The sequence below is a fragment of the Planococcus citri genome, chromosome 4 (assembly GCF_950023065.1).
Source record: "Planococcus citri chromosome 4, ihPlaCitr1.1, whole genome shotgun sequence".
NCBI classification, from domain to species: domain Eukaryota; kingdom Metazoa; phylum Arthropoda; class Insecta; order Hemiptera; family Pseudococcidae; genus Planococcus; species Planococcus citri.
Window position 1 is genome coordinate 39,015,668 of NC_088680.1, and position 24,353 is coordinate 39,040,020.

General features: G+C 32.7%; 6 protein-coding genes across 11 annotated transcripts; all 6 read left to right on the top strand.

Annotated features, from left to right (window-relative positions):
* The first annotated feature begins 78 nt into the window (after positions 1 to 78).
* On the top strand, positions 79 to 6,172 carry LOC135842813 (lipase member H-A-like). Of its 3 annotated transcripts, none has more exons than XM_065360461.1 (8): positions 79 to 521; positions 640 to 811; positions 907 to 1,016; positions 1,119 to 1,364; positions 1,475 to 1,666; positions 1,752 to 1,920; positions 2,002 to 2,596; positions 3,446 to 3,576. In XM_065360461.1, exons 1-7 carry the CDS (start codon positions 437 to 439, stop codon positions 2,051 to 2,053), a joined length of 1,026 nt encoding a protein of 341 aa, XP_065216533.1. In that variant the 5' UTR covers positions 79 to 436; the 3' UTR covers positions 2,054 to 2,596; positions 3,446 to 3,576. The 3 variants fall into 3 exon arrangements, with proteins under 3 accessions (XP_065216533.1, XP_065216532.1, XP_065216531.1); XM_065360460.1 differs by lacking the exons at positions 79 to 521; positions 640 to 811; positions 907 to 1,016; ... (2 more) ...; positions 1,752 to 1,920; positions 2,002 to 2,596 and adding exons at positions 2,603 to 3,061; positions 3,167 to 3,338; positions 3,711 to 3,956; ... (2 more) ...; positions 4,602 to 5,921; positions 6,007 to 6,172 and having other exon boundaries at positions 3,446 to 3,594; XM_065360459.1 differs by lacking the exons at positions 79 to 521; positions 640 to 811; positions 907 to 1,016; ... (2 more) ...; positions 1,752 to 1,920; positions 2,002 to 2,596 and adding exons at positions 2,603 to 3,061; positions 3,167 to 3,338; positions 3,711 to 3,956; ... (2 more) ...; positions 4,602 to 5,890; positions 6,007 to 6,172 and having other exon boundaries at positions 3,446 to 3,594.
* On the top strand, positions 5,900 to 7,236 carry LOC135845168 (lipase member H-like). Its single transcript, XM_065363632.1, has 5 exons — positions 5,900 to 5,921; positions 6,007 to 6,172; positions 6,276 to 6,424; positions 6,700 to 6,945; positions 7,019 to 7,236. Exons 1-5 carry the CDS (start codon positions 5,900 to 5,902, stop codon positions 7,234 to 7,236), a joined length of 801 nt encoding a protein of 266 aa, XP_065219704.1.
* Positions 7,237 to 8,168: 932 nt separating this feature from the next.
* Positions 8,169 to 10,578, top strand: LOC135842815 (lipase member H-A-like). The gene is made up of 7 exons (XM_065360463.1): positions 8,169 to 8,363; positions 8,485 to 8,650; positions 8,758 to 8,906; positions 8,986 to 9,231; positions 9,632 to 9,823; positions 9,926 to 10,094; positions 10,174 to 10,578. The coding sequence occupies exons 1-7, from the start codon at positions 8,273 to 8,275 to the stop codon at positions 10,226 to 10,228; spliced, it is 1,068 nt and encodes a 355-aa protein (XP_065216535.1). The 5' UTR covers positions 8,169 to 8,272; the 3' UTR covers positions 10,229 to 10,578.
* A 117-nt stretch (positions 10,579 to 10,695) lies between these two features.
* Positions 10,696 to 14,543, top strand: LOC135845295 (lipase member H-A-like). Of its 3 annotated transcripts, none has more exons than XM_065363772.1 (7): positions 10,696 to 10,983; positions 11,676 to 11,841; positions 11,933 to 12,081; positions 12,416 to 12,661; positions 13,331 to 13,522; positions 13,990 to 14,158; positions 14,267 to 14,543. In XM_065363772.1, exons 1-7 carry the CDS (start codon positions 10,842 to 10,844, stop codon positions 14,319 to 14,321), a joined length of 1,119 nt encoding a protein of 372 aa, XP_065219844.1. In that variant the 5' UTR covers positions 10,696 to 10,841; the 3' UTR covers positions 14,322 to 14,543. The 3 variants fall into 3 exon arrangements, with proteins under 3 accessions (XP_065219844.1, XP_065219846.1, XP_065219845.1); XM_065363774.1 differs by lacking the exon at positions 10,696 to 10,983 and adding an exon at positions 11,074 to 11,391; XM_065363773.1 differs by lacking the exon at positions 10,696 to 10,983 and adding an exon at positions 11,074 to 11,365.
* Positions 14,544 to 14,782: 239 nt separating this feature from the next.
* LOC135842688 (phospholipase A1 member A-like) lies at positions 14,783 to 16,869 on the top strand. The gene is made up of 7 exons (XM_065360268.1): positions 14,783 to 14,944; positions 15,251 to 15,416; positions 15,538 to 15,686; positions 15,796 to 16,041; positions 16,133 to 16,330; positions 16,455 to 16,623; positions 16,733 to 16,869. Exons 1-7 carry the CDS (start codon positions 14,866 to 14,868, stop codon positions 16,794 to 16,796), a joined length of 1,071 nt encoding a protein of 356 aa, XP_065216340.1. The 5' UTR covers positions 14,783 to 14,865; the 3' UTR covers positions 16,797 to 16,869.
* A 1,094-nt stretch (positions 16,870 to 17,963) lies between these two features.
* Positions 17,964 to 24,137, top strand: LOC135842690 (lipase member H-like). 2 transcript variants are annotated; one of them, XM_065360270.1, is made up of 8 exons: positions 17,964 to 18,220; positions 18,785 to 18,950; positions 19,043 to 19,191; positions 19,290 to 19,535; positions 19,759 to 19,947; positions 20,053 to 20,221; positions 20,517 to 21,499; positions 21,578 to 21,743. In XM_065360270.1, the coding sequence occupies exons 1-7, from the start codon at positions 18,145 to 18,147 to the stop codon at positions 20,551 to 20,553; spliced, it is 1,032 nt and encodes a 343-aa protein (XP_065216342.1). In that variant the 5' UTR covers positions 17,964 to 18,144; the 3' UTR covers positions 20,554 to 21,499; positions 21,578 to 21,743. The 2 variants fall into 2 exon arrangements, with proteins under 2 accessions (XP_065216342.1, XP_065216341.1); XM_065360269.1 differs by lacking the exons at positions 17,964 to 18,220; positions 18,785 to 18,950; positions 19,043 to 19,191; ... (1 more) ...; positions 19,759 to 19,947; positions 20,053 to 20,221 and adding exons at positions 21,832 to 21,983; positions 22,099 to 22,344; positions 23,427 to 23,615; positions 23,746 to 23,914; positions 24,006 to 24,137 and having other exon boundaries at positions 20,589 to 21,499.
* The last annotated feature ends 216 nt before the right edge of the window (positions 24,138 to 24,353 follow it).

The following is a 24,353-nucleotide window of genomic DNA, read 5'->3' on the forward strand; positions in this document are numbered from 1 at the left end:
TTTACACTTCTGAAGATATTTTGACGCTATTTATCCAGCATTGGAAAATTTTTTATTCTTTGCAAAGGTATGACGCAAAACAAATTTCATTATCTTACTTACGCTTTCACGTGTAAAAAAAATTTCAAATAATTATTTCGGTATTTCGCAAGCCCTACCACTAATTTTACTTGTACATATTATGTTGAAATTCGTTCATGAAAAACTGAATACTTACTCAAACAATTTTACGACACTGATAATATTTCACATATGTATTTACCTGTAGGTATAGAAAAATGGTCTGTTAATTTTTCAGCAGAAGTAGGTCCCTTGACCTATTAAATAATTTCCAATAAGACGTATCTGAAAATTCTTAATTCTTTGTTGAAAATTTATCTGGTCATAAAATAAGTTCAGTTCAGCTTACTTAATCTTTTTTTACAAATCTCAGACAATGACGAGGATACATTTTTCGTCGTTGTTTCCACTCGCATTAGATACGCTTCTGATGGCAAATTTCTACGGATATGTTCATGCCAGTAAGTGGAAATTAATTAGTATTTTCTAAATACCTACAATACATATACCTAGAGAAGAAGCCAAGAAGTTTTCAAAGAGAGTAAGTTTTCTTTAAATTTTGCCTTTCATTTTTTAAAGATACAGTGGACGAAACAATTTTATATAATGAGCAATACACGTCCTTCGAAACCTGCCAAACTGCAGCTACTGTGATTCGAGCAGCTTTAAAATTGAATATACCGCTGGAATTGGAAAAAATACCTTCTCGTACTATTATGGATGAAGATGTGTTGTATTACTTGTTCACACAGTTAGTCGGTATTATTATCTGTTCTGCAGTAACTAAGATTTAAAATATAGCTGAATAATTCTGAATACCTACTTATCTAATTATTTCATTTGCAGAAAAAATTCCAAAACTCCTGTCATTTTACATTCGAGTGATTCGGCGAAAAAAATTCAATCCTCTGGTATAGATTTTAAGAAGGAGACTCTGTTTTACGTCCATGGCTATGGTGAAACTATTGACAATCCAGTATCAAATTTCACTGAATGAATGTTCGTAATTATTTTAAAATCCCAAGTAGGTACCTAACCTACACATTTTGAAATTATAGACCTGCTGCCTAATAAAGATGTGAACGTAATTATCGTCAACTGGGATTCATACGCTAATTTGAACCTCGAATACTCCAGAGCAATCACTGTTCCAAGATTAGGAACAATCTTGGGTAGGTTTGTGAAAAATGTGATCAGTGCAGGTGCTAATCCGAAAAATATAAATTTAATTGGATTCAGCGCCGGAGGAGAAGCGGTCGGATTGGCTGGGAAAACAATCAATCCCAAAGTAGCAAGGGTTACGTGTAAGTATATTTTGTTAAACTTTTTTTTTTTAGTATATTTTGTTAAACTTTTTTTTTTTTTTTAAATCAATAACTGGAAATTTTTTTAATGGAAAATCACCTGAATGCAGCATTTGATCCGGAAGGAAGTTGTTTCAACTTTTTACCCTCCACTCAGAGGATTGCCAAAGGTGACGGCGATTTCGTACAAATTGTACATTGCAGCGTTGGTATTCGAGCCTTACCTCCATATATCGAGGGTGATGTGACTTTTATAATGAATGGAGGTGTACTTCAGCCAAATTGTGCAAGTCAAACTACGAGTAAGTCAAATAATAATGTACCAATTGAGAAAACAGGAAAACTACTGCGCAGAATTTATAACTTTTTCTTATTATTTGTATTTAGCCCACAAAAAAGGAGACTGTAGTCATTTTGAATGTGAAGATTATTTGTACGAGACGTTCAGAGGGAATAAAACATTGGTCGGTACGAAATGTGCCAGTTTTTCAAATTATGCTTCAAACCAATGCGATTGTCAGGATCGTGTTCTTTTAACTTACGATGTTCCAACAAGGTGATACTTCTAAAGTAAAATTCACCTGATGGTGAAATGATCATTTCTGTGGTCGAATAATGAAATGAATTTTTGTTCCAGTGTCAGAGGCTTATATTTTGTGAATACAGTTTCCAATAAACCTTGTGGTTGACAGGACAGACAAAAAAAAAAACTAGTGACACGTGGTCAGATAGGTTAAGGTCAAGAATTTTGTAACTTTGTTTGCGCTGATTCATTTTAGTAAAATTACTTTCATTTAAAAAAATACAGAATGATGTTAATTTTTTCCGAGGGGATAATTTTTTCAAATTTTTACGCAGTTGAGGCTTCTGGATTTGGAAAAATTGATGGATTGGTGCAAAACATGAAAATAATAAATTTTTATTATTTTTTTGATGTTTCAAAATTTGTTTTTTTACCTATGTAAACAAAATTTTATTTTGTTATAAAGACGAAGTTTTCATAAAAAATTGGGTAAAAATCAAATGTATAGGTTGGTAACTTCATACCCAAAGTTGAAGGTAGGTAGAGGTACCTAGACCTACCCATTTTTAATTGAACTATTTAGTTCTGTTGATTTGTTTGCCTAACAACGCAATTGAAGGAGCCAAGATTTGAAACTGCAACTTACATATTTTTACCTACCTACATTTAATCGTGGCAAAAAATGCATAAAAACCTTCACTACTTGTATGTGAGTATTTTTACCAACGTAACATATGTAATAAAATTTGTTTAGGAAAAATATGAACAGATAAACCACTTTTTACAAAGTAGATAATCACCAACCTACGGTTACATTTTCAACACACACTGGTACTGCACTGTATAGAACTATAGTATAGATTAGATAGAGGTACCCAATATGATTTCTGTCAAAGAAAAAGTTGAACTTTTTGGTAGGTAGGTACTTGTGCTTGCCATTCTCTTGCATGAATTTCCTTTTTTTTTTTTTTTTTTTTTTTTTTAATGATACTGACGTAGGTAGTAAATGTTGAAATTTTCGCATAACAATTATCAAGCTTTAGACAAAATTAAATTTACTCAAATTTTCGGTTCTGGACTTCTTTGTATTAAATGAAAATGAATTCACTTCTACTGTTTCCTTCAACATTATGCTTGAGTTTAATAGTGAATACTTATGGATATGTTTATGGTCGTAAGTTAAAACTTGATATTCTTTCTTTAATTAGAAAAGGTGTTTGAGAAGAATCACAGTGGTCGAATATTTTTTTCAATTTTCATCGTGTAATATTTTTTAAAGCTGTGGTAGATCGAAAAATTTTATATGATGAGCAGTATACAACGTTCATTACTTGCCAAACTGCAGCTACTGTGATTCGAACAGCTTTAAAATTAAATATACCACTGGAATCGTTTGAAATACCACCTCGTCCTATTATGGATGAGGATGTGACGTATTATCTGTTCACTCGGTTAGTTGACTACTAAATTAATTAATTATTAGCATGCTTTGAAAAATATACCTTTACCTACAGTTATTAAGTACGCGTATTACTTTAATGACTTTTGTTTTTTTCAGAAAGAATTCTAATACTCCTGACATTCTGCGTTCGAGTGATTCAGCAGGCAAAATCAAATCCTCAAATATCAATTTTAAAAAGGAGACTGTATTTTACATTCACGGTTATAATCAAACCATCTATAATGGAGTATCAAATTTCACAAAATGTAAGTAACTCCTCCCTGTACATTTAAAATAAGCGCACACACATACTTTTTTATTCATGCATGATTTTCTAATTGAGTTTAATTTTTTCTATATTTTTTATTTCACCCATGCGAAGTTCTGCTTCCTAAAAAGGACGTGAATGTGATCATCGTAAATTGGGACTCATACGCCACTTTCAACCTTGAATATTCTAGATCAATCACAGTACCTAGATTGGGAGAAATCGTCGGTAGATTCGTGAAAAATTTAATCAACGCGGGTGCTAATCCAAAAAATATTCACTTAATTGGATTCAGTGCTGGAGGAGAAGCCGTTGGACTGGCTGGGAAAACAATCAATCCCAGAGTGGGAAGAATTTCAGGTACTTACCTATTTGTAAGTGATTCGATTCCTAATAAGTTTGAAAAGTTTTTTAAAAAATATTAATTGCATATGAGGACACAGCATTTGATCCGGAGGGAAGTTGCTTTAACTTTGCACCTTCTACTCAGAGAATTTCTAAAACTGACGCCGATTTCGTGCAAATAGTCCATTGCAGTGTTGGTATTCGTGCTTTACCTCCTTATATCATGGGGGATGTGACTTTTATAATGAATGGAGGCGTACTTCAGCCTAATTGCGTTAATGAAACTTCAAGTAAGTTGAAGCCAGCAGATGTCATTAAATTTATACTTACCTATGTCCTATATCTATAGTTTGCTAATGAAATTATTGTACCTATATTTCAGTCATGGATCTAGGAGACTGTAGTCATGCTCAATGTGAAACATTCTTGTACGAGACGTTGACGTTCAAAGGGAATAAATCATTAGTGGGTACGAAATGCGGTAGTTTTTTAAATTATGATTTAAACCAATGTGATTGTCAAGATCGTGTTCAGTTGACTTATGATATTCCAACGAGGTAATATTTTTTAGAAATATGACATTTACCTATAGTTGTGAAATTATTCATCTCTTTCGTTTCCTATACATAGTAATAATCAACTTGGATGGATTTTTTTCAGTCTTGAAGGTTTGTATTTCATTAACACAGTTTCCAACAAGCCATGTGGCGATCAAAAAAAGGTATAGCCAAGAGATCTCGCACCCATAGAAAAAGATCAATTGGTTTTTAGTACCTAGGTTAACTATATTAAAGATCATTGTTTGATTTAATGTACGTATAAATAATATGCTTGTTCAGTCTCATTTTTTTTTTTTTTTCTTAATAATTGTGTAGGTACTAGAAAATTTTGAATCGATTATCCAATTCTTATTCTTTCGTAGCCTTCATTTGAACAATAATACTACAGGCCTTCATTTTCATGATAAATCATTTTTCTCCAAGTCAAGAAAATTTTGTTCAAAAAAACAACAAAAAAACCAACTTCAAAATTTGAAGTCAAATTGAACACAGAAAAACACGATTTAGGAAAATCAAATTTTGAGTTTTGTGTTTAGATTTTAAAATGAAGCTTGCGAGTTTTTTTGAATTCACATTATTGTGTTCAATGTTTAATCGGTTTGGGTTTCGATTCTGAGTTTGCATCCGACAAAAATTAGGATAAAAGAGACATACCGAATTATTTAAGTTATTCACCAGTTTTTTTTTTTTTTTGCTAAAACTCAACCTGAGGATTGAATTTAGTTCTACATATAATCAATTACACTGACTCACCTAAGTACCTAATAACCTAAATCGGAATTCGTTCAATTCTGGATCAAAACCGATGAAATATTCTGAGTGCTTGATTGGAATTGAATAAAATCCTGGCTAAAAGTACATATCTCCATATTAGTACTTGGTAGGTATCGTAATTTTCATTTCATTTCGGTTTTCGCGTTTTACGTAATAGGACAGAAATATTTGCCTGTTACGTTAGCACTGTCACACATTTTTTCGAAGAAATGAATAAACTATTTTCACGAAGAAGATAATATTTGATTTATGCTGTAGCTGACCTGTTATTAGGTAGGTACTATTCTAACATAGGTAGATATTATTATCTATTAAGCTAATCTACCTTTGTAGTTCTATGTACGTATCAAGTAGGTAGGTAGGTAAGTAGATAAGATATGTGATTTTTACCATCCAAAAATTATGCAAATGAGAGCTGTCATTTCATGTATTTCAACTTTTTTGGCAGTGTCATTGTCAATAATGTTCAATGTTTTGTGAAAAATTCACAGTCTAGAATTTTTTGCTCTTTATTACCTACTGAATCTTATAAAATGAAAATGATTTTTTTCGTGCAGTTGTCATTAAAATTATTTCTGTTTTTTGTGCCAAATATTCATGGATATGTTTTTGGCCGTAAGTAACATGACAGTAATTTTTTTTCCAGGTACATTGTACATTTTTGGAAGAAAGTTTTGAAGATTACAAACACAAAATAATTTTTTAAAATTTTCTCTTGTTATGTTTTAAAGCTGTGATAGATCCAACGATTTTATACAATCAGAAGTATTCATCTTTTATCGATTGCCAAATTTCTGCAATTGTAATTCGTGGAGCTTTAAGAGCTAATATACCCTTGGATAATGTGCCCACACGTCCTGTTATGGACGAAGATGTGTCGTATTATCTGTTTACTCGGTTAGTTGAATTTACTAGGCACCTAACTTACTTATCTATTGCATCAAGTAGGTACATGATTAGGTACCTATTGATTACACATTTCAATGACTATAATTTGCAGAAAAAATCCCAGAATACCGGATATTTTGTATTCGAATGATTCCGTGGCAAAAATCCAATCGTCTAACATAAATTTTAAGAAAGAGACGGTGTTTTACGTCCATGGTTATGCTCAAACCATTAATAATGAAGTATCAAATTTCACCAAATGTACGTTAAGGCAAAGTGAACAGGAAGTACTATCTATAAATTTTGACGAAATTGAAATTCCCATGAGAAAATATTAAGTACTTTTTGGGAGAATGATTTGACTGAATTATTCAAAGTACCTTTCTACAAAATGTGAAGCTCAAACACTCCATTTTAGGTATCTTCAATCGTCAAAATTTATTTAAAAATAGGTACCTTTTACCTTATTAACTTGACTATATTTATAATTTATAAATTTCTAATGAGGTTACAGCATTTTTGAATTTTATTTAAAGACCTTCTGCCAATCAAAGATGTGAATGTAATCATCGTCAATTGGGACTCATATGCTTTTTTCGATCTTCAATACTCCAGAGCAATCACAGTCCCTAGATTGGGAGAAATCATGGGTGGATTTGTAAGAAAAGTGATCAAAGCAGGAGCTAATCCAAAAAATATCCACTTAATTGGATTCAGCGCCGGAGGAGAAGTGATTGGATTGGCTGGACAAACGATTGATCCCAGAGTAGGAAGGATCTCAGGTACCTGGTAATACTTACGTAAGTACTTATTCATTTTATGAGATTTTCAATGGAATATAAAATTTGTGAGCAGCTTTTGATCCGCAGGGAAGTTGCTACAATTTTTTACCTCCCAATGAGAGAATTTCTAAAACCGACGCCGATTACGTGCAAATTGTCCATTGCAGTGTTGGTATTCGAGCTTTACCTCCATATATCATGGGAGATGTAACATTCGTCGTGAATGGAGGTGTTCTTCAGCCCAATTGCGTCAATCAGACTTCAAGTAGACCTAACATAAGTCGAAGCTAACAGAAATCTTACCTTTATACAGTTTGCTAATCAGAGGTACCTATTTTTCAGTAATGGATCTAGGAGATTGTAGTCATTCGCAATGTGAAACTTACTTGTACGAGACATTCAGAGGGAATAGATCATTGGATGGAGTAAAATGTGACAATTTTTTAAATTACGCTTCAAATCAATGTGATTGTCAAGATCGAGTTCGTTTGATTTACGATCTTCCAACAAGGTGATACGACTGATACGAGAATGAAATTTATGGGATAGTGAAATGATATTATTCGTGGTCCTATGATTAATGAATTGAAATGAATTTTTCTAGTGTCAGAGGTTTATATTTCATCAACACTGTTTCCAAAAAGCCTTGTGGGTGAGTGGAAAAGAAACAGTACTCAAGTTGAGTTGGCTTTGAGACATTTTGATCACATGGTGCTCGTTGCTCGTATGAGTAGCTAAAGTACATGGTTTTATTTTTAATACATTTTTCAATAACGTATTTCTATTTATTTAAAAAAAATGTTTTCCGGAATTATTTTTAATACCTACAGCTTGCTTTTAATTTTCCAATTTTTCTATTTTTTTTTCGATTTCTCAAATTTGTTTTCAACTTTTTAATTTTTAATTGTTTTTATTTTTTAAAATATATTTTAATTTTGTAATATTAAATTTTTTGTTATCATTTCAACGAGTTTCGCCTAATTGTGTGACACACATGAATACGAATAGGTAGATAGTAGATACAATATCCCCAAAGGATTTCCCATAAAATTCCTGGAACCAATTTCTCGTATTAGGTACCTTAGCATTTAGAGGACGCACTTCCAATCTGTAGCTGCCAAGCGTTCAGAGGATCGTAAATTTTGACCACTTACCTATTTGTAGGTACCTATATAGTTATTGCATTTCGCAATTTTTTTTAACAGCTGATTCATGTTGGTTAACGATAAGCTTGTCAATTTATGGTTGAAAGATTAAAAAACTTTAATGGTTGAAAATGAACTTTTTAAGTACGAACGTTGTAAAGGTTTTTTGAATGTAGGTATCTATGAAAGTTTTAAAAATGCAAATCAGACGTGTGATTTTTTCAACATTAGTACTTTTGTTGATCAAACACACTCATGGATATCAATATGGACGTAAGCAGAGGTTTTTTCTTTTTCATTTATGATGTTAATTAGGCATTATAAGTAGATATTATGTACCTATCTAGGCGTTCGCAAATTTTTAAATATTTTGTTGTTTGTTTTTCTCAATTAGCCGTTATTGATCGAGTAATTCTGTATGCGGAACAATACACCTCCTTCATTGGCACTCACATCAATTCAACTTTAATTCGCTTAGCTCTGTTGACTGGGGTACCTTATCTGAACGTACCTCAGTATCCTTTGAGAGATCAGGATATACCTTTTTATTTGTATACCAGGTAAGCACTGGAGTAGGGTAGGTAGGTATTTGTAAGCAAAGGCGGATCTGCGTAGGTAGGTACTCGTATATTTACTCTGACATACCTATCAAGGTTCATGTTTGTAGAAAAAATCCTGATGTACCCGAAGTATTATACGTGGGAGATTCTGAAAGGAGGTTACTGCTGTCTGGATTCGATTCCAGTCTTGATACTGTTTTATACGCTCATGGATATGGTTCTACATTTGATAATTCAGCATTCATCTTTACCTCCTGTAGGTATACCTACTGATGGCTTCTATTCTACCTATGTCAATCCGTGATATTTTTAATGTTTATTTCGAATGTTTGAAGCTCTACTTCCCAGAAAGAATATCAACCTGATAATCATAAAATGGGACTCGTATTCGTTCTTTGACCTGAATTACACCGGAGCTATAACAGTTTTCAGATTAGGAACAGTTATCGCTCGTTTTTTACAAACTTTATTCAAAGTAGGAGCTGATCGTAAGAAAATACATTTGATTGGATTCAGCGACGGCGCTGAGGCTGTGGCTTTGGCTGGTAAACAGATATACCCCAGGGTGGCCAGAATTACTGGTAAAAATCAATTTTCAATTTTAATTCTGATGTGTAGGGTGTTTCATAAGTCACCTACCTCCTTTCATCTGATGAGTAGGCAACTAGTCTTGATTACTCAAGCAGTTACGTTTGCTTATGGTATCTTTCGTATTGAAAAAACTGAGTTATGTTCACACGAAAAAAAAGTATTTTCAAACTTTTCTCAGCAATTTCATTTCAACCTTGATCCTTATTGAGTTAGTCGAGAACACTGTGACAGACTGCGATGCCTTTCCTGTGTTGATATTGACGATGCAAGTCGCATGAGTTGCCTAAACGTTCTTTTTTAGGAGTTATAATCAAATTCCAAACGCACTGAATGTAGGGCTATAATTTTTCTTAATTTTTTTTTAACACATTATACATTTTCTCTTCACAGTATTCGATCCAGCAGGAGGCTCTTTTAATTTTTTACCCCCTACTCAAAGAGTATCGATTACTGATGCTGATTACGTACAAATCATCCATTGCACTGTTGCAAATCGTGGTCTGCCACCAGAAGTCATAGGAGACGTTACATTCTACATGAACGGAGCCCTCATACAACCTCAGTGCAGTAAATATACCGACAGTAAGTGTTCAAATTGGGTACCTACCAGTATACGTTCGAAAAACTGGATACACAATACATGATGGAAATAATGGATTCTTATTATTGACATTTTGTTTTGAGTAAGCACAATTGGAGATTGCAGTCACGGGGCATGTGGCACATATTTAAACGAATCTTTGCAAGAAAATAGTACCCTGTTGGGCATAAGGTGCGCTGGATTTCTCAGTAATTCTCCAAAGGACTACGATTTCTCAGATAAAGTTATTCTTACATACGATGTTCCTACTCAGTGAGTCACTTATTTTTCCAAAAAAATGTTGCAATCGTATTAGCATTTTCTTAAGAGATATGTTTTGAATTGTTTTCAGTGTCAAAGGATTATTCTGTGTTGATACTCGTTCCAATAGTAAATCATCAAACTGAAATATTTTGATGAACTGAAGAATAATTTCAACGTTGGATCAATGTGTTTTTTCAGTTCTCTTCTTACTCGATTATTGCAATGATAGGTATAATTATGAGAGGAGTAAAGTTTAAATTGAAAAGTTCATTTTTATAATCAAGAATTCCAACACTTGAAGTTAATTTTGAGGAATCTTGAATATTGAATTTGTAATTTATAGGTACTTGTAATGAGGCTTAGGATGCCTACTTAAATTGAAACTTACCGAAAACTTGGCAACTCCTTTCCTATTCGTATCTAAGTTCAAGGTTGCTTTGTTTCCTGTAAAATTATCTATTATTGTACAATGTAAAATAAAGATTACGTACTATGAAGGTATTATTTTGAAAAAGAAAAAAAACTGATAGCTCGTCGAACAAGGACCTACTTATCTTTTTTCACATGAAACTACACACAGAATTAGAAAAGTGAAAAGGTGACATGTCTTAGGTTATTATATAGAAACATTTTTGTAACATCTGTATTATTTTCTCACCCACGTATGAAAATATAAACGTCAAGTTCAAATTTATTGGCAAATTTTTAGTGAAATGTTTTCGAATGTTTTGAGTATGTAGTCTTTTTTGGCTCAGAATGAGAACAGCAATTACATTTTTTTTACACTCAACATTGGTCGCTTTGATGATCATTGATACTTCACACGCCTATCAATATGGACGTGAATATCAATTTTATTTTTATAAATACCTATATACAAGTATACTTACTCAAGTAGGTAAGCATAATAAGATTCTGTGTGTTGTTTCTTACATTAATTTTTATTCTCGGTATACCTACTTTCCTATCGTAAAGTTGGATTACGTAGTAAGTAAGTCTAATAGTAGAAGTAGTTCTACTACAATACCTAACTTACATACATTGTCGAGAAATTGTCCACATTGGGTACCTATGGCGGTTAGTACCTATATGACCACCAGTGAAAGGTTGATGTTTTTGAATAGCTCAACTTTACTTGATTCAAGCATTAAGTTTTTTTCTTAAGTATTTAAATTTTTTTAAATCAAAAGTGAAAATGATTACCAAGTGTCTAGTTTTTCCAACCTTTGCATTTTTGTTGATCATAAACATCTCACATTCATATGGATACCAATACGGACGTAAATATTAACCATTTCATCAATAAGTAGGTACCTACTATAATACTTTCACAATTTCGCATGAAGCAAAACAGTATAAGAAAGAACCAGACTGGTTACGAGTAGTTTCAAAACTGTAAAAAAAGTGAGAAAATTACGTATTTTCGTACATGAATTGAATTTGGTGGGTATAGGTAGATACCTATCCCGATGTCATAAAATCAAAAAAAAAAATTATTTACTGGACGACCATCTCAATATTAGCCACGACATAATATATAAGTTCCTCACATTATTCCTTTCTGATATTAGATATTTTTCTCTTTGATAGCCGTAATCGACCGAATACTCCTGTACTCGATGCAGTACTCATCGTTTATTCGAGCTCATATTAATGCCACAAAGATTAGGTTGTATCTAGCTACCGGCACACCTTACCCAAATGTACCTCAGTATCCTCTGAATTTCCGAAACGTGCGCTTTTATTTGTATACGAGGTAAGAGCCAACTTCTTCATTACCTACTAATGCCTTCGTAAAAATAGTATAATGGTACAGTAGAGACGAACTTGAATAATGGTTTTTGTAGAAAAAATCCTGATATTCCTCAAATACTGTACGCTGGGGATTCTAAAAGAAGACTACTCCTGGCTGGGTTCGATCCTCAGCTCGAAACTGTGATTTACTGCCATGGATATAATAGAACTTTTGATGATTCGGCATCTAATTTTACATCTTGTAGGTATTTATTATTTTGAAATATTTTTATTACAAGTTGGGCTACAGGGTGCCCAGAAATATCGAGTACCACTAAGAAAGTTTTTCGTTAAAAATATAAGTTGGCAACGTGAAATAGATGCATATGATTGGTGGAATGTTATCTCTCCAGTCCAATAACCAATCATGTGCTATCATTATTATCATTCACTGTGACCACCCGAAGTATTTTAGTAGAAAACTTTTTTAGGGGTACTCGATATTTCTGGGCACCCTGTATGATTAGGTAGGTACCATGTTCCCACTACACAATTATTTACCTACTACCTATCTACATTATTTTTCACACATGAAGCTTTACTACCGCGGAAAGACGTCAACATAATCATCGTGGTCTGGGATTCGTATACATTTTTTGACGGATTTTACGTGATATTTTCCACAATATTCAAACTGGCCGATGTTATTGCCAATTTCGTGGAAACTCTAATCTTCGCCGGAGCTGATCGTAAGAAGATGAATTTGATGGGACTTAGTGATGGTGCTCAAGCAGTGGCATTAGCTGCCAAAAAAATACATCCAAGAGTTGCAAGGCTGACTGGTAGGTACCTACTACCTAGGTAATTGAGTTTTTTAATACTAACTTGGAAGGTGCCTTGATAAAGTGAAAATGAGTGTGCTTCAAAAAGTCAAAACGTGATGGAAGTTGAAAAATGACCAAAATTCAAGATTCTGAAATTTTCACCTGGCAATTCGCACTTTTTGAGATTTTTGTTATTTTTTTTGGTCGAAATCGTGGTTTTGAAAATTAATTTTTCCACATTTATTTTGAAACCCAACAGTTGATGAAATGGGGCTCTCGGATTTTTATGTTACCTACAGAATGTTTAGTAAAATGAATCAATAAGAGCATAAAAAAGTATATTCAGGAATTAAGGGAATTTTGTTTTTAAAGAATTTTTCACATCTTTAGGGAATAATAAATTTATCCAATGCAACTATGCTTATTAGGCTGATTTTTTCATTTTTTTCCACAAAATTTTCCAAAAAATCAGAGTAAAAACAAAAACAAAATCGATTAGAAGAAATAGACGAATTTTCCTGTAAAACAACACCCATATCGTAAAGGAATATTTTTACGTTTTAGAACATTCTTGACATTTTTTAGAGAATTTTTCAAGCGCATATTTAAGTTGGGTTTTTTTGAAGAAAAAAATATCCAACCCTGATTATGAGAGCATATTTTTGTAATCCTACTCGACTTTCACAGTATTCGATCCAGTAGGAGATTTTTTTAACTTCTTACCTCCAACTCAAAGAGTCTCAATTGGCGATGCTGATTACGTACAAATCATCCACTGTACCATTTCCAAGGAAGGTTTACGTCCTCAAATCAAAGGTGATATTACTTTTTACATGAATGGTGCCATAATACAGCCTCAATGTGCCAACTATACCGACGGTAAGTGATAATTTTCAATTATAGCAGAGTAGGCAGGTTTTATGATCCGTCGTAAGACAGTTATTGTACAGACTAGTGTATTATTATCTACTCATGAAAAATTTGAGAGTCGAAAGACATTCGTTGTTAAAAAGACAAATCAGATTCTCCAATCAAATTAGTGCAGAAAATTTTATTTTGTGATCAATAGGTTGTTCACCAAATCGGGCCATTATTCAGAAAATTAAAAAATTTTTAAATCAAGTACTTTTTTTAAAATATAAAAACGTCAAAACATGGTTTTTTTAAAACGCTGTTTTTCTATTATTTTTTTCGTCAAATTTTTCGAAAACGGAGCTTAAAATTTAAAAAAAAATCTAAATTTTGAAATTGGAGATTTTTAAAAGCAAATTTTTCAGTTGAATTCATGATCCAAGCTGTTTTTCGTAAGTTGTATCTCTTCCTAATTTTTATTCTGTTTCCTGCAGTAACAATAATTGCGTACTGTAGTCACGTCACGTGTAATTCATACCTCAATGAATCTTTGAAGAAAAATGACACTTTGATGGGCATTAAATGTGCTGGGTTCCTTAGTCGTTACCCTAAAGATTACGATTTTTCTGATAAAGTAATTCTCACTTATGATGTTCCCACGAAGTAAGTTTTTTCTCTACTAATTATTTAAATAGGTACCTACTTATATTGTTAGGTGTTGTATGATGAATGATGATAATGTAATGATGATGATCGTGTTATTTTTTTCAGATTCAAAGGCTCGTATTGTGTTAATACAGATTACCCTCCTCCTCCAGTATTTTAAAATATAAAGGATACTTTCTTAGCAAATTATTGTTGGCGTAACTTTTTTGTTTTTAGAAAACGCGGGCCATTAGGTACAGCTAATTTCATAAAAATTTATTAAAGATTAAGGTGGTTGAGATGTAAATGCACAATAAGATCCGTTTAATAATCGGAGAAGTTTGTTTTCATATTTTCTGAGTATCGAAATTGTCAAAAATAAGCAAAATGACGGGTGCGCATGCCAGCTCATTTTACATACCTAAGTATACTTACGGTATAAAAATTAAAACCAATGTTTTGGCGTGAATCGTTCTTTTTTTGTGACTATGAAGTATTGAATACCTACGAAAAACCTACCTACATGAAAAGTCGAGGTCGTGTATTAATCGCTGTTTGCGGTCAAGTTATCTATGTACTTATTTTTACCATATTTTTATCGTTTACTTGGATTATCAAAGCTTGGGGGGGGGTGAGCAATTTCGTCATTCTGAGAGACCATTTAGGTCTAGGGTGTGTAGGTTTGATGGAGTGATGGTTTGCCAATTCTTCAATTAGTTGTGAAAATGAGACTGAAACTTGTGATATTTTCAACATTCGCTTGCTTATTGATTATTGGCATCTCAGATGGATATCAATATGGACGTAAATAAAAATTATTCCGTATGTGGGGTCCAAGGAAAAAACAGGCAAGTTCATTTTTTCAATTTTCATTGGATATTATGATTCATCTTTGCTGAACGCCTTTTTCTATGCTATTCATCTCATAAACCAAAACACAATTCTTCAATTCTAACCCATGGCTGAAATTTATTGAGGAAAAGAAAACTTGCATTGGTTTTTCGTTCATTCCTTGGACCCTTCATAGGCATACCTGTATGAAGAAATTCATTCGTTCAACGTGGGTGCCTAAATACGTCCACATTACCTACTTTCATTTTTTTTTCACAGCTGTAATTGACCGAATAATTGTGTACTTCTCGCAGTTCAACTATTTTATAAAGAGTCATATCACCGAAGTTGAGATCAAATCAACTCAAGCGCTAGGTTCATCTTATCCGAATGTGCCTGAAACTCCTTTAAGTAGCAAAGATGTGAAGTTCTTTTTATATACGAGGTATGTAGCCTCTAGCCTACACACTTGTGGAACATATACCTATTTACCTACCTACAGTTACGTTTTGCACATTTTCTGGAAATTTAAATACGTAGATATGCGTGAATAATCATCTTTACAGAAAGAATCCCGATATTCACAAAACATTATTCGAAAACTCTTCTAAAAAAGAAATACGCGAGTCTGGGTTTGATCCCCATCACGAGACTGTAATTTTTTGCCATGGATACAACACATCATACACAAAATATGCATCTAACTTCACATCTAGTAGGTATTTCTTTTCTTGATAAGTTGGTTTGTACCTCCGATCGCTGCATTCACATTCTGAAAATGTAAGTAGATATTGATTAAATCTTGTTCTTTCATGTGAACGAAGATCTCCTTCCAAGGACAGATATCAACATAGTAATAATCGAATGGGATTTGTATTCGTCCTACAACGTGATTTATGTCGAATTTGACACACTCTTTCGATTGGGTAAGATTATTGCTGGTTTTGTGCAAAGTTTAATCGATGCCGGAGCTGATCGTAAAATGATCCATTTAATCGGATACAGCGATGGAGGTGGAGCAGTGACATTGGCTGCTAAACAGATACGTCCCACAGTAGGAAGAATTACTGGTAAATATTTTCGAAGAAATTTTAAATAGGTACCTACCGAGGTATACTTATAATTTTGAAAATCTACTAAAGCAATATGATATGTTGATAGCTTTTGATCCAGTGGGAGACTACTTCAATTATTTTTTGTCGCCTCCGAATCAGATACTCTCTGCTGATGATGCTGATTACGTACAAGTCATCCACTGCACCGTATATCATCAAGCTTTATCTCCTCAACTGAAAGGAGATATAACGTTTTATATGAATGGTGCATTAATACAACCTCAATGTGCTAAATTTACTAACAGTAAGTGATCATTTTTTTTTTTTTTTTTGAAATTTCACATCGAGTGTTCTCATCGTAGGTATTAAAAAAATATACGTACATACCTAATTATGTACTTTTAATTTGTTTTTGTTTTATTTTCAAGTATCAAACGTCGCACTCTGTAGTCATTTACTTTGTGGACCATATTTAGTTGAATCATTGATGAAAAAAAGTACCTTGGTGGGTATCAAATGTGCTGGATTTCTAAGCAATTCTCCCAAAGATTACGATTTTTCCGATAAAGTAACTCTTACATATGATGTCCCGACAAAGTAAGTTATTCATATTTTTACTGAGCACACTTTGTATATGCCAACAAGCATTATTACCTATATGATAACTAATCAATTACGTAATCATACCTTCTTACAATTTTTATAGGTTCAAAGGTTCGTACTGTGTCCATACAGATCACCCTCCTGCCCCTGATGTCGAAGAGGCCTAACAAGCCCCATGATAATTTTATGTTAGGTACCTACCTATTATTTCAATAATAAATTTTATTTCAATCGGAAAAATTTTATCATGACAATTTTTGCCTAATTGGTGTAAATATCCGTTTAGAAACTTTTCAAACTTACCTGGAAGAACCAGAACTACTCAAAATGATATATGAAACGAGTTCGAATCGATTTAGGGTATCAAGGGGGTGATTTGATATAAAAGAACTACCTATACGAATCAATTAAACTTTTTATGGTTCAATTGTGGATAACATTTTCTTCGTCTTTATTTCAAATTTGGTTTTTTAAAATTCCTCGAAATCAAGAAATCGACTCAAACAATACTAAAATTCTGAGTGATTGGGAATTTTTAAATTTTGTTTTGGATTAGTTTTGTTCGGACTCAAAATTTTAACCGGTTTGAAGACCTTTCTCGTCAAGCGCCTACAATGCCAAAAAATTAAAATTTAACAAAAAAATAAAAATATTTTTCAACTTACTGTTTCTCAAGTTCTCGGCCGAAGTTGATGAATTCGACATAAATGAGTATGTACGAGTACCTCTACCTACAAAAGACTATTATCAGGGTCATTTCCTTCCTCTGACTGGTCAAAATTTTTTCAGACAGGAAATTTGAAATGTTTGATCTCAAAGAAAGACCCACACATGAGCAAAAAAAGAGGACAAATTCAGGATAAATATAGGACTGTTAAACACCCTGTGATTTCATTTCGTCTCAAGTTTGATTTCTAAAATAATTTTCTCTCAACAAATTTTCCAATTTTTAAAAGTTTTTGTCAGGTATGAACAAAAAATACAAAAAAGCCACACACTCGAGTAGATTTGATTTCTCGTAAAAAAATTAAGGAGTAAATGGCATTGTTCCAATTTCATAACTCCTATTTATATGTACTAAGTGTTCAGTTGACCCTTTCCTTTTGATTTAGCAAAAACAAATTTTCATTTTGACAGTTTCACTCTCTCGACAATATTTTATTGCCTCAAAACTGAATCTAAAAAGAAAAAAAAAAGTTTTATCATGAATCGATGACGTTTCAAAAAATTATCAGCCAATTTTCGAAATCACTCGTTGAATTTTAGCTTGAAATTTTTGCTGTTTGTAGGAAAGATAACAGGTACTCAGGTACCTCTACCTAGTACCTAGCTACCTACCTATCGAACGTTATTCTATCAACAAAAATGACGACAAAGTCACAGAACTAGTAATGGAAAAAACTACGTAGGTATATTTTTTACATACAGTTTGAATTGCTTTGTTTGAAAAAATAAATGTAGGTACGAGTAGTTTAATTTCGTGTGAGTTGGTAGGTACCTAATTTCGTAGAAACCATGAATCTTACAACAATTTTGTCATTTATGACATCTTTAATTGGGATCGTTCACGGGACCGGAGATTACATCGGACGTAAGTTGAAATTCAAATTCAATCTTTGAACGTGTCGACGTCGATATAATAAGGCTTTTGACGTATTGCGGGTTGCATATCGGTTTGCCTGAACTTTATCGGTTTGGTGGGCATTCTTATCAGTGAGTATCAAAATTTCATATTTTGAGCAATTTTCGCAAGGTGTATTTGAAATGTATAGCTTTTATTTAGATTTTTCTTCAATTTCAAACACTGTTAAACCCTGTAATGGAAAAAGATCCTCTCTTCGTCGAGTTTTAAAGAACTTGACAAAACGTCTTTGAACCTTGACAAAGAGCGGATATTTTTCCATCACAGGATTTAACAGTGTTTAAAATTGAAGGAAAAACTAAATAAAAGCTATAAATTTCAAAAACACCTTGTGAAAATTGCTCAAAATATGGAATTTTGATACTCACTGATAAGAATGCCCACCAAACCGATAAAGTTCAGGCAAACCGATATGCAACCCGCAATACGTCAAAAGCCTTATTATACCTATGTAGTTTTATCATTTTTTTCTGTATGAGCCAAGTAGCCTACCTATAACTTTCTTTGATTTAGTTTCAGGAATTGAACGTTTAATTAACGACGAGCAATATTCGTCATTTCGCAAATGCCAAGCTTTTGGGGTGAAAATGCACGAAGCTATGATGGCCAATAAATCCATGATGGGTACACCATCTCGAACCATTACAGAAAAAAGCGTCTCTTTTTTATTATTCACGCAGTGAGTAAATCTATTCATCATTTCCCAAAATTCTAATGACACACCCTCTTATTTATTTCGTTGAAATGAAGCTTGCTTTGATTTGATTTCAGGACAACGCCTGGAAACCAAAAAATTTTAATATCTGACAATATGAATGAAACGCTCTCAGGGTCAGATTTCAATATCTCGAGAGAAACAGTCATTTACGTTCATGGTTTACACGAAACATGGCATCTAGGAGGATTGTCATTTGTCAACAGTAAGTTCTCTGAAGTCTTCAGTATCATTCATAGAAATATCCTTTCTTTTTTTGTTCAACACAGCATATGCATACTGACTCAATAATAAATTTTCAAGTTCTATTAAGCAGAAAAGATATCAACTTGATCATCACAAATTGGGATTCTTACGCTTTTTCAACATTCATGTACTCGAGAAATGTGACAACTCCTATACTGAGCCAGATTATTGGAAAATTCGTGCAGAAATTAATCGATTTCGGAACCGACAGCAAAAAGATCCATTTGATAGGTCATAGTGCAGGAGGTCAAGCTGTTGCTTTAGCTGCTAAAATGGTTACCCCGAAAGTTGGAAGGATTACAGGTAAATCGTACTTATCGACTTGGGTATATTATGTGGAAAGAGGGGGAGGAGAAGTAGCAGATAAACCAGATTCGCAGATCATTAGGTGTACTCGTAGGTATAAGTCGTCGCGTCGCGTACCTATGTTAATGAATTTGCCACTCATCGGATTTGAAGGGGCATGAAGCAAGGTTTTACTGTCAAAAATGTCAGGTTACCTCAAAAATTAACTTTTCTTGTGCAGCTTACGACCCTCAAGGCAGTTGCTTTAGTTTTTTACCTCCTGATCAAAGAATCTCCAAAGAGGATGCCGATTACGTAGAAATCGTTCATTGCACTGTTGGTTCACATGGCATGCCATTGAATATAACAGGTGACTCAACCTTTTACATGAATGGAGGTCTTCTACAACCGTACTGTCGTCATCAGCCAGGTGAGTCAGCAGTACAATCAAGTACCTTATTATAACCCTAGTTATTAAAATCAGTTTAGGTCTTTAAGCTCATTAACAGACTCAACTTCCATTATTTTCCAACAGTCCCTTTGATGGCTGGCTGTAGTCATATGTTGTGCGAAGTGTATCTTTATTTATCGTTGCTGAATAAAAGTCCATTGAAAGGATACAAATGCGATAGTTACCAAGATTATCTGAACAATCAATGCGATTTTAATGATACGGTCATTTTAACTTACGATGTCCCAACGAAGTGAGTATTTTCTCAAGAAGTTCTAAAAGAATCCAATTGAGCAACTAGAATTTTTGAGGTTTACTTTTAAAACCTGTAACTTGACTACCATACCAAAAAAGTTTTTTTTGTCGAAAAAATGGCATAAAATGGGGGAAATTTACCGGGACAGCCAGACAAGATTTTCTAAATAGTCTTTTAAAATTATATTTTTGATCTTGACGTATCTTTGGAGCACATTAGAAAATGAAAAAAAAGATAGGTAGGTATAGAAAACATTTTTTCATCATTTTTGCTTTTAAAACATCTGTTGCAGCATCACTGGAATGTATTTTGTAAACACAATGGCGTAAAAAGTCCAACAATAAGAAGGTATCATAGGAAAATTATTAAAATAATATATATATGTACCTATTTCTCAAGTAATTCCTTCTTCCTCTTTTGAATGATCTTAGCCTGCTTGGTTTATTATTCCTTAATGAAAGTAGGTATTTCTTTAACAATTTATTATTATGATTTTTTTTTATGTGTAACTTGGAGATAAAAATTCTGCTGAATTTTTCTGTTTCGTGTTGATTTTAAAACTTCAAATTAATATTTTCATCAACTCTCACTGATGATTCAGAGCTCGAGTTTTCGCTCTGTAGCTGCTCAAAGCAGTTAAGAATTTATTTGAGTTCTTGAAAAGAATAATGTACATTATCTTTGAACTCGCAAATTACAATAATGTGTTGATCTTTGCCCATGCGTATACATATGTATTCATGAGTATACAGGGGCAGGTTAGGCAACTTAATTTACACGTTCGGAACAAATACCCACTCGAATTGAGACTAATGAACTGCTCGAAGAAAAATTCTACGAAACACATGAAAAGATCGATACCGAAAATTGAAATACGTGCATGAGATTGAACAAAATCCAAAATGATTTCCTTATTGTTCAGTTGCAGATTATTAAACGATTACCTAGGTACTCGAGTATTTTATTATTTCATTCCTAATTTATCATTGTAACCTTATGTATTGAAAAATAAACACATTCTCAGTGAAATACCTACACACACCTAATTTTTTCTCGAGAATCATCGACTTCGTCAGAAATATCTTGCACAAAGTAAACATCTTTGTATCGTGATATAATCCGTGATACCATATACCTCATGCACCTAGATGAAAAACATCAGTAATGCTTAAAACTCAAACCAGATAAGTATAAACTCTGCGATAATGTTTCGTTTAACGTTATTTTTTTTGTGCATGATTTTTTTGAAATCAAACGAAGCTGATAAATTGAGTAGTAAGTTGTACTGACGTATAGTTTTCATTCTATTTAAAAATAGGTAAGGACCTACTTGACTAATCAACATTCTTTCAGGAGCTCAAACACAAGCTATTATTGATATTCAAGGTATTACATCATTCAAGGTGTGTCAAACTAAAGGTAAACTTATAAATGCAGCCCTTCATATGAAAATCAAATTAGAAAACGTACCCAAGAATCATATTTCCCAAGAAAACGTCACTTTTTTACTTTTCACTCAGTAAGTAAGATCTTTATATTTTATTACCTACTGAGCAAGATTTCAAAAAATTTGTAGATCGATGACCTCGTTTGATTTTTGCTTTCAGAAAAAATCCTTCAATTCCGGAGAAATTGAACACTCACGATGCTCGTAACAGTATTAAAAATTCAAAATACTTCAACCAGTATTTGCCCGTGGTGCTTTATGTTCCTGGGTACAGCCAACATTACAACGAATCTGTCAGAATTCTGACTTCAAGTAATAATTATTCATTAAAAGTTCGTGGACAGGATAACATTTTTTATGGGGTCTGATACCAAGTACCTATCTATCTCTCGCCTAGTACTAAATTAGATTTCTATACATATTTCAGAATTGCTATCGAAAGAAGAAATCAATTTAGTGATCGTCGATTGGTACTCGTACGCTAATTTTAACCTGTATTATTCACGGAATAACACCACACCTCGGTTGGGCTCAATTGTTGCTACTTTTGGGAACCAAATGATTAAAAAAGGGGCTAATCCAAAACACATGCATTTCATTGGATTCAGTGTCGGCGGTCAGGTTGTCGGATTTGCTGGTAAAAAAATACGACCCAAGTTGGGAAAAATATTAGGTAACTTCGTGTGTATTTTTATTCAGTTATTTCACATCTTTCATGCCTTGAAATGTAGGTATGAAGTGTATTGTGTAGGATCAGGTTCAAAAAAAAGGAAAAAAAAACAAAAATAATTTAATTCAAAAAACTGGAAAATGACTTTATAAAATTTGTAAAAATATTTTGAACCAAACAATAATAATTTTATATTTCCCTCTTATTCCCCTTAAAATATAAAAAATCAAAGTCTTTCAGGATTTGTTGAAAAAAAATACACCTAAAAACATTTAAAAAATTGATAAAAATATACTTTTCAAAATTCAAAAAAATGTCGTATAAGTAAACTTTAAAAAAAAAAAAAAAAACAGAATTAAGCAGCAAAAATGTTTTTAATTTTTTCGAAAGGGGAGGGAGTGGTTAAGAAAGTTTCAAACTTGTAAATTTTTGAGTGTTTTAATCGCATTAAGATAAGAAGTGTTTGAAACAATCATTAAGAATCAAAAAATAACAAAAAGATCCAATCTTACAACAATTTAATTTTTTGCATTGAATTTTAAATTGAGATTCAGCTCATATTAGTTAGTTCTAAAGAATTATCTCCCTGTTTGAAAAAAAAACTAAAAAAAAAGTTTCGAATTGAAAAATAAAATTAAAAAAAAAAAAATATTTCAACTCTGAAAAATTAAAACGACGCTCAAATCAGTTGAAAGAAAGATTTGAAAAAAAATTAAAACAATTATCTAGTAAATCTAAAGTGTTTCATAAAATTGTAATTTTTCCCCATCCTAAACTTATTAAGAGAGCTTACAATTCATAAATTTGAATAATAAAATTGCAATATAGTCTGATTTTATGTACCTCAATATTAAGTTGCGATTTGCAGGAATATTTTAATGTTTGATATCAAAAGATGCTTGTTCAAGAAACATACAAATTAAATAGCCACATGTATTTTTACCGATAGCTTATCGATTATGCAATATATTTCTCAGGAACCCAAGGCGATATTTTTACAACGATAATAAGTGCATTATTATGACCTTCTCGATGGCGTGTTTTTTTACGTCTTTTATTAAATCACACACTGTCACTGATTACAGCTATCGATCCGCAAGGTAATTGTTATAATTACCTGCCTGCTTCTCAAAGACTTAGCGATACTGATGCGGATTTTGTGCAAATTATCCACTGTACAGTAGGAGAAAAAGGTGCTCCTTTGAATCTATTGGGACATGCGACGTTTTACATGAATGGGGGTCTTTTGCAGCCTCAATGTGTTAATGATACAGGTACATACCTAGACCTACACTCTACCAATCCACTATTTTTTTTAAAAAAAAGTATCTGTATTAATTTATGGGTAGGCAATATCTTCGAGTTGCATATAGGTAGTTTTTCAAGCTCGTATTAATTTTTCAGTACGTGATGCAAATTTATGCAGTCACGCGGTTTGTGATGATTATTTTTTTGACTCGTTATCCAATTCGAATTCTTATATCGGAGTGAAATGCGATAGCCAGCTAAAGTATTTATTCAACGAATGTAATTACAGCGATGTCTCGATGATGGGCTATGGCATATCACCAAAGTACAGTACCTATGTTATATTAATTTAGGATTTTTCAAGATATTTTTCATTTCGAGTAGCCGCTAATCCACGGTATTTTCATGGTTTACAGGGTTCAGGGTTCATATTATGTGGATACTATCGAATTACATTAAAGAAGTCTTGTGTATTGCTGTCAATATGTAGCTTTTATCTAATGTGCACTTTTGAAGAACAAATAAATAAATAAAATTATTAATTATTATTTATTGTTGTTATCATTCTTCGAAAAACGAAAGCTGTGTGTAATGAAAACGGCGCCTTGAAAAGGTGTCTGTAAAAATACTGAGAGTGTCCTATAAAACTAATGCCAGATGATCTTGAACAAACCTCTGGCACGACTCAAAACTTTGAAAAAAAATATCTGTGACGAAAATCGTGATGAGATTATCAAAGAGTAAAATTTTTAAAAATCTGAGAA